The sequence below is a fragment of the Chiroxiphia lanceolata genome, chromosome 30, assembly GCF_009829145.1.
Source record: "Chiroxiphia lanceolata isolate bChiLan1 chromosome 30, bChiLan1.pri, whole genome shotgun sequence".
Lineage (NCBI taxonomy): Eukaryota > Metazoa > Chordata > Aves > Passeriformes > Pipridae > Chiroxiphia > Chiroxiphia lanceolata.
The window spans coordinates 88,320-97,163 of record NC_045666.1 but is presented as its reverse complement, the minus strand read 5'-3'; the positions used below and the strand labels follow the sequence as shown (position 1 = coordinate 97,163).

Genomic DNA, 8,844 nt, shown 5'->3' with positions numbered 1-8,844 from the left:
GGGACAAGGGGACATTGGGGACACAGAGGTGGTCCCTGACCCTGCCCACCCCCACAGCCACCAACGACACCCCCCTGAGATGTCACACCTGGTTGGGACAGGTGAGTGTCCTCTCCCCCCTTGGGGACATCTGGGGTACTTGGAGACAAGGGGGAGGGCACTGGGGACAAAGGGGGGACTTCGGGACATCTGGGGACCCTGGGGACAATGGGGACCCCCCTAATCCTCCCTCTCTTCACGAGCCGTCAGCACGTGCTGATGTGTCCCCAAGTGTCCCCAAGTGCAGCGACACATGGAGGGGGGAGGGACGGGTTTATTTTGGGGTGGAACCCCCCAAAACAGCCCAACAAATGGGGAAAATGAATAAAAAGGTTAAAAAAAAAAGAGGTAATTTGGTTCTTGGGGGGTGGTGGCACTTGGGGGACATCAGGGGGGACAGGGGACAGTGCTGGGGGTGGCACGTGGAGGGGACCAGGTGACATGGGTAGATAGTGGCCTCAGGGACATCAGGGGGATGGTGGTACCAGGAGAGGACATCAGCTTGATGATGGCTTTGGAGACGGTGGTGGCACATGGAGGGGACACAGGCCAATGGTGACATTGCAGTGACAGTGGCCTTGGGGACATAGGGTTGGGGTGGCACCAGGAGGGGACATTGTGCCAGTGGTGATACTGTGGTGATGGTGGCCTTGGGAACATCAGGGCATTGGTGGCACCAAAAGATGAAACTGGGCCAATGGTGACATCAGGCTGAAGGTGGCTTTGGAGTTGGTGGTGGCACCAGGAGGGGACAGGGGACATCAGGGCCATGGTGACACCAGGAAGTGACACAAGTTCAGTGATGACATCAGGCTAATGGTGGCTTGGGGATATTGTGGCAGTGGTGTCACCAGGAGGGACAAGGTAAGGTGGTGGCCTTGGGACATCAGGGCAGTGATGACACCAGAGGGAACACGAGGCCAATGGGGTCATCAGGGGGATGGTGGCACCAGGTCCATGATGGTGAGGGGGATGATGTCCCCATGTCCCTCAGTGACCAGGTCCATGGTCACATGGTGTCCCTCCATCCCTCAAGTGATCAGTCCATGGTGACACAATGGTTGATGTCCCAAATCCCTCAGGTGACCAGTCCATGGGGACATGATGGTTGATGTCCCCATGTCCTCTCATGCCTCGAGGTCTATGTCATGTGCTGGTAGATATGGGTGGCCCTTTGAAGCTAGAGGCCACAAGGAAGTGCCAGTGGCCAACGGTGACAGGGACAAAGGCGCGGGGGTGGGCACCAGCAGCTCCTGGGTAGGCTCCAGGTGCCCCTCGGGGCCCAGGCGGAACACGCGGCTCGGGCAAAGTCGTTGCCCAGCAGGACATAGCGGTGGCCACTCAAGGTCAGTGGCTGGAAGATCATCGACCCCCGAGCCGGGACCTGCTGGATCTCCCGGAACATGGAGCCCTCCCAGCGCATCACCTGGAAAGGGGGACAGGGGTGGGAGGTGGGTGGGTGGGAGGTAGGATCATGGTTGGGTTGGGTTGGGTGGTGGGATTGTGGAAAGGGTTGGGTTGGGTGGTGGGATGATCAATGGTGATGGGATCATGGGATGGATGGAAGGGTGGTGCGATCATGGGGTGCATTGAGTTGTGCTGGGTTTTACTGGGTTGTTTGTTGGGTGGTGGAGTCATGGAATGGCTTGGGTGGTGGGGTCATGGGAAGGGTGGTGGGATCATGGGACGGGGTGGTGGATCGGGGGAAGGAGCGGGCTGGGTGGTGGATCATGGGATGGATTGGGAAGGGTGATGAGATTGTGGGATGGGGGTGGGGTCATGGATGGGTGTGGGGTCATGGGGAAGACGTGGCACCCTATGACCACACGATGGTGATGGATCCCCGCGGACCCATGATCTCAGTGGATCCCCATAACAACATGACCCTGGTGACCCCCATAGCCCCATGACCCTGATGTACCCCCACAAGCACATGAGCCTGGTGACCCCCCATAGCCCCATGACCCTGATGTACCCCCACAAGCACATGAGCCTGGTGACCCCCATAGCCCCATGACCCTGATGTACCCCTACAACCACATGAGCCAGGTGGACCTCCATGGACTCCTGCTGACCCATGACTACCCAACCCGATAACTTCCCATAACCACACAACTCTGGTATCCCCCATGACCCCATGACCTTGCTGGCCCCCCATGGGTCCCTGATGACCCCCATGACCACATGACCCTGATGACCCTACGGACCTACAACTTTGATGGTTCCCCATAACCATGTGATGGTGTTGGACCCCAACAACCCATGATGATGCTGGACCTGCATGACTCTGATGACTCTCATGACAGTGGTGGCCCCCCATGACCATATGACCTTGTTGATCCCCCATAGCCACATGACTCCTGGTATCCCCCATGGCCTCATGATGTTGCTGGACCCCCATGGACCCCTGATGACCCCCATGACCACATGATTCTGATGGCCCCCCATAACCACACAACCCTGATATCCTCCATGACTCTGGTAACCTTCCATGACCCCTGCCACCCCTGCCCACTCCCCCGACCCCCCCCCACCTTGGCGTCCCCCAGGAACCGTGTGAGGCACAGGAACACGTGTCCCCTCAGCCGGAAGTGCTTCGCCGCATACACGTCGGGCACGTGGGGGATGTCGGTGTGGGGGGTGAAGACCCCCCCACTCCACCGGTACCGAGGGGTCTCCTGGCCCCTGAACACACCACGAGTGCTGGGCCCCGCCAGCTCCAGGAACTCCAGGTGGGTGTCGCGGTGCCACGCCCGGAGGGTCTGGTGGGGGTAGAAGCCGCGCCACCCCACCGGAACACGGTGCTGGTGCCACCCTTGGAGCTGTCGGCCACGCCCAGGTACAGGTGGCCCCCGAGACGGGCGTGGCCACGGCGTGGGGGCGACGCAGCCGCCCCGTCCGAGGCTCTGGCGAACAAAGGTGGCCCCAGGGCCACCAGAGCGGCGCCAGACCCAGGCACCCCGAGCTGGGCCACCACCACCAGAGGGACCCACCAAGGGCAGTGGTGGCAGGCCACTGGAGAGGACCTGTGGGGACAATGGGGACAGTGAGGTTATGGGGGTAAGGGTTGGGGATGTTGGGGTGTGGGGGCAAGGCACTGGGACACTGGGGATTTTGGGGATGTGAGAACATTGGAGACATCTCTATGGGACATTGGGGACATTGAGGTCTCTGTGGGGACATTGGGGATGTTGGGAACATGGGGACATTGGGGTGGTGGTGACAGGGCTATGGGGACATTGGGATGATGGGGACAAGGCTATGGGGACATGGGCACATTGGGGACACTGGGAACATTGGGGACACTGTGGATGTTGGGATGGTGGAGACGTCTCTACCGGGACAGGAGCTGTCCCCAAGGGGCCACCACCACCAGGAGAGACCCACCAGTGGGTGACAGGCCACTGAGGAGGAGCCTGGGGGACAGTGAGGACAGTGGGGTTAAAGGGGGAGGGGTGGGGGCAAGAGGTTGAAAACATTGGGGACGTTGGGAATGGGGACATTGGGAACAGGGACATTGGGAATGGGGACATTGGGGACACTGGGAACATTGGGTGGTAGGGATGTCTCTGTGGGGATGTCCTCTATGGGGACACTGAGGACATTGGGGTTGGGGTGTGGGGACTGGGTTGTGGGTACACTGGGGACATTGGGGTTGGGGTGGTGGTTTTGGTCTCCTCCAGCCCATTTTTGAGGGCTCTCAACCCATTTTTTACATCCCTCACCCTATTTTTGTGGTCCATTACTCCATTTTTGAGGTTCCATCACCCCATTTTTGGGCCCCCCTCGGCTGTTTTCGGGATCACCCCACCCAGGGTGGTTTTGGGTCCCCCCAGACTCACTGTTGATGATGGTGGGGGCCCGGAACCTCCCGCCAGTTGGTCCCACTCCAGGAGGGCGCAGGCACCGGCAAAGGGCTGGGCCAGGGCCACCCCCTGGTGCCCCCTAGCGTGAAAGACTCGGCCCCCAGGGATGAGAAGGGCAGGGACTGGAATGGCCGGAGCTCTGGGAACACAGGGACATCATGGGGACACCATGGGGACAGCCCAATGCCACCCCCAGGGAAATAGGAACATCCTGGGGATACCCCACTGCCACCCCCGGGGACATGGGACACCCTGGGGACACCCCAGGAACACCCCACTGTCACCCTGGGGATATGGGGACAACCCCAAGGACATAGGACATGAGGACATCCTGGGGACACCTAAAGGAACATGGAGACATCCCAGGGACATCGCAGGGACATGGGGACACCATGGAGACAGCCCAATGCCACCCCCAGTGCCCCCCCCACGTGAAGGAATTGGCCCCCAGAGATGAGAAGGGTAGGGACTGGAACAGGCAGCGCTCAGGACACGGGACACTGTGGGGTGGCATGAGGACATCGTGGGGACAGCCTAGGCACAGCTCTGGGGGCATGGGGACACACTGGGGACACCCCCTGCCATCCCCGGGGACATGGGACAGCCTTGGGACACTCCTGAGGACATGGGGACACCCTGGAGGAGAAGCCCCATGCCACCCCCCAGGACACAGGGACACCATGAGGACACCCCAGAGACATGTCCAGGGACATGGGACACCATGGGGACACCCCAGAGACATCTCCAGGGATGTGGGGACATCCCATGGACATTCCAAGGACATGAGGACACCTCAGGGACACCCTCAGGGACACTATGGAGACCTTCGGGGACACTTTGGGGATACTTTGCTGCCACCTCTGGGGACACAAGGGGACACTCTGGTTCCTTGGGGACACTTTGGAGGCTCTTGGGGCACTCAAGGACACTCTGGGACGCTGGGGATACTTTAGGGACATTGGGGTCCATAGGTGGTTTGTACCCCCAGCCCCGGGTGCCCAGTCCCCCCAAGTCCCTCCCAGTCCCAGCCAATCTCCTCCCAATCCCTTCTCAGTCCCTCCCAGTGCTCCCAGTTCCCACCTGTCTGCTGGCACTGGAAGTCCCGGGGGTCCAGGTGGGCAAGGGGGGTCCCTTGGGGGGGAGGGGCTGCGGCAGCGCCCAGCAGTCTCGGGGGAGGAGGGGACTGTCCCCAGCCACGACAGGAGCCACCGCAGGCGACAATCACAGCGGAATGGGTTCCCCCGCAGGTCCCTGCACCACCAAGTGTCACCAAAGTGTCACCAGGTGTCACCAAAATGGCCCCAATGTCACTAAATGGCCCCACGTGTCACCAAATCCCCCCAAATCCCTCCAAGTCCCCCAATGTCCCCCTGATGTCCCCAATGTCCCCCCAACCCCCCAATGTCCCCAATCCCCCCCAATGTCCCCAATGTCCCCAATGTCCCCAACACCCCCAATGTCCCCAATGCCCCGTCCTCCAATGCCCCCCATCCCCACAATGTCTCCAATGTCTCCAATGTCCCCAATCCCCCAATGTCCCCAATGTCCCCAACACCCTCCGTTTCCCTCCCTGTCCCCAATGTCCCCAGTGTCCGCACGGTGTCACTCACAGGTGGCTCAGGTCTCCAGCCCCTGGAAGAGCCCCTGAGGCAGCGTCTCCAGGCGGTTGTTGGCCAAACTCCTGTAGGGACATTGGGGGAACACTGGGACATTGGGGACATTGAGGGGGACATAGGGAGAACACTGTGGGGTTTGGAGGGCTTGGGGTCACCTGGGGGCACTTGGGGACATTGGGGACAGCTGGGGACAGGGAAATGGGGGCATCTGGGGACACCCGGCGACACATGGGGACAGGGACACAGGGACAGGAACATGGGGACACCTGGGGATATGGGACATGGGGACACCTGGGACAGGAACATGGGGACATTTGGGGACATCTGGGGACATGAGGACACCTGGGGATATTTGGGGACACCTAATGTCCCCAATCCCCCCCAGTGTGCCCCATGTCCCCCCAGTGTCCCCAGTGTCACTCACAGGAACAGGAGCCCCCGGAGGCCCCGCAGGGCGGTGGGTTCGATGGTCCCGACCTCGTTGTCCTCGATGAACCTGCGGCACCAGTTCACAGCAGTTTGCACCAGTTCATACCAGTTCTCAACAGTTCACACAAGTTCAACTCAGTATCCCCCCACCCAGTACAGCCCAGTCCCTCCCCATTGTTCCCCCAGCTCCTCCCACAGCCCAGTTTATCCCAGTCCACCCTAGTCCCTCCCCACTGTCTCCCAGTCCAGCCCAGTCCCTCCCCAGTGTTCCCCAGTCCAGCCCAGTCCCTCCTCAATGTCTCTCTAGTTCCTCCCAGAACAGCCCAGTTCAGCCCAGTACAGACCACTCCCTCCTCAGTGTCTCCCCAGCTCCACCCCAGTCCCTTCCAGTCCATTCCCAGTGCCCTCCCAATCCCCTCCCAGTCCCCCTCAGTCCCTTCCAGTCCCTCTCACAGGTACTCCAGTAACACCAGTCCAGAAAGGCCCCGTCCCCGATGGTCCCCAAGCTCCCGGCGGTGACCAACCTGTGGGGACACCCCAGGGACACTCTGAGGACACTTTGGGGCTATGTAGGGCCAATGAGGAGACATTTGGGCCATTTAAGGACTCTTGGGAACACCTTGGGGACATATGCGGACATTTTGGGATCACTTTAGGGACACTTCGGGACCATTTGGGGACTACTGGGAACACCTTGGGGACATTTGGGGACATTGAGATAACATTTGGGGACACTCTGAAGACATTTGGGGACATTTGGAGACCCTCTGGGGACACACTGGGGACACTGAGGGGATCTTGGGGATGTCCTGGGGATATCTGGGGACATTGAGGTGACATTTGGGGACATTTGGTGATACTTTGGGGCCATTTGGGGCCATTGGTGACACTTTCGGGACATTCTGGGGACACTCTGAAGACATATTGGGGACACTCTGAAGACATTTCGGGGACACAGAGGTAACATTTGGGGACACGTTGGGGACATCGGGGGACACTTGGAGACACTTGGGAACACGTTGGGGACAGATTGGGGACACTGGCGTGACGTTTGGGGCCATTTGGGGACACTTTGAGGACATTGGGGTCACTCACAGCAGCTGCGGGTCGGGGTGTGGCGGAAGCTGCCCTCGGCCAGGACCTCGATGTGCCACCGAACCAGTGACCTGGGGGAACTGGGTGAACTGGGGGGACTGGGAAGGCATTGGGGAAGACTGGGAGGACCAAACTGGGATAAACTGGGGACACAGGGGTCAAACTGGGCTGAACTGAGAGAAAGCAGGAACAACTTGGGCCAAACTGGAGTCAAACTGGGCTAAATTGGGGTAAACTGAGGTAAAACTGGGAGAAACTGGGACCAAACTCCACTAAACTGGTCCAAGTCAGTCCTAAACTGGGAGAAACTGGAGCTAAACTGGGCCAAATCAGTATCTGACTGGGCCATACTCATCCCAGCCAGCCCTAAACTGGTACTAAACTGGTCTAAACCAGCCACAACCTGGACCCAGCCCCGCCCATCCCGTGTAGGGGGCGTGGCTTCGAATGATGACGTCATAAAACGGGCGGGGCCTCATTGGGGGGTCCGTGGGAGTCCCCACTGAGGGCTCACGGAACGGGTTCAGGGGGTACCCAAAAGCAGGAGGTCAAAGGGGAGGTCCCAGAAGGGGGTTTCCCATGGGGGAGGTCGTTTTGGGGGGTCCCAGGGGTATTTTTTGGGGGCGGGGGTCCTAAAAGGGGGAAGAGGGGTGCCCAAGAGGGGAGGGGTCGCCGGGAGTTTCTGGGGGATCCGCAAGGAGAAGTCGCAGGAAGGTTCTGGGGGGTCCCCAAAGGGGGGGTATAGTGGGGGAGACTCAGGAGGGGCACCACTTTGAGGGGGTCCCAAAGGGGAGGGGATAAAAGGGGGGTCCTCAAAGTGGAGGGTCCCCAAATTGGAGGGGGGGTCACTCACAGTGTGGCCAGGCGGGGGGGGAGCCCCCGGGGATCCCCCCGGCGCCCCCCGGCACAGGGCGCTCTCCCGGTCGCACTCGCAGCCCCCCGGGCAGCCGCCGCCGCCCCGGAGGGGTGCCCCAAACCCACCCCCCCACATCGGGACCCCCCCAAAGACCCTCCCCACCCCCAGCAAAACCAGCAGCACCAGCGCGGCCCCCTCCGCCCCCATGGAGCCCCTCCAAATAGCCCCCCCAAAAGATGCCCCCAAAATGATTGCCCAAACTGGCCCCCCCAAAAGCCCCCCCTAAAATTGCCCCCTCCGAAACTGCCCCCCAAAAGCCCCCCCTACAACTGCGCTCCGAAACTCCCCTCCCCGAACTGACCCCCGCAAAAAAATCCTAAATCTTCCCTCCCAATGCCCCCGAAACTTCCCGCCCCCGAAGTGACCCCCCTCAAGAGACCTCCCCCTAAATCTGCCCCCGAAACTGCCACCCTCGAAGTGACCACCCAAAAGACCACCCTAAAACTTACCTCCCAAAAGCCCCCTAAATCTGACCTCCAAAAACTCCTCCTCGAACCCACCCCGCAAAAAAACCCCTAAATCTGCCCCCCAAAACCGACCCCCCGATCCGACCCCGCCCAAAAGACCTCCTAAACCTCCCCTCTAAAACCCTCCTAAATCTTCCTCCCTAAAACCCCCTAAACCTTCACTCCCCAAAATCTGCCCCCTCCCAGACTGACCCCCGCTCTCCGCCCTCCCCGCTCCCCCTTCACCGGCCCCCCCGACGCCCTCCCCCCAATAAAAGCCCCCCCAAATCGGGGTCCCCCCCGCCCCCCGGGCTCGGCTGCGGCTCTCACGGTGGCGGGCGGGGTGGGCGGGGCTTATGAGTGGACACGCCCATCCGTGCCTGGTCACGCCCAGTCAGCGGTGGCCACGCCCCTCCCAATACAAAGGGGCCGCTGTT

General features: G+C 60.8%; 1 protein-coding gene across 1 annotated transcript; it reads right to left on the bottom strand.

Moving 5' to 3' along the window:
• Positions 1–304: 304 nt before the first annotated feature.
• On the bottom strand, positions 305–8,052 carry LOC116799955 (leucine-rich repeat LGI family member 4-like). The gene is given in 11 exon segments (XM_032713425.1): positions 305–1,094; positions 1,142–1,342; positions 1,345–1,465; positions 2,574–2,821; positions 2,824–3,065; positions 3,882–4,044; positions 4,986–5,156; positions 5,946–6,017; positions 6,404–6,474; positions 7,046–7,116; positions 7,899–8,052. Coding segments are annotated over 10 exon segments (1,473 nt in total). The 5' UTR covers positions 8,037–8,052; the 3' UTR covers positions 305–1,094; positions 1,142–1,166.
• Between the last annotated feature and the right edge of the window lie 792 nt (positions 8,053–8,844).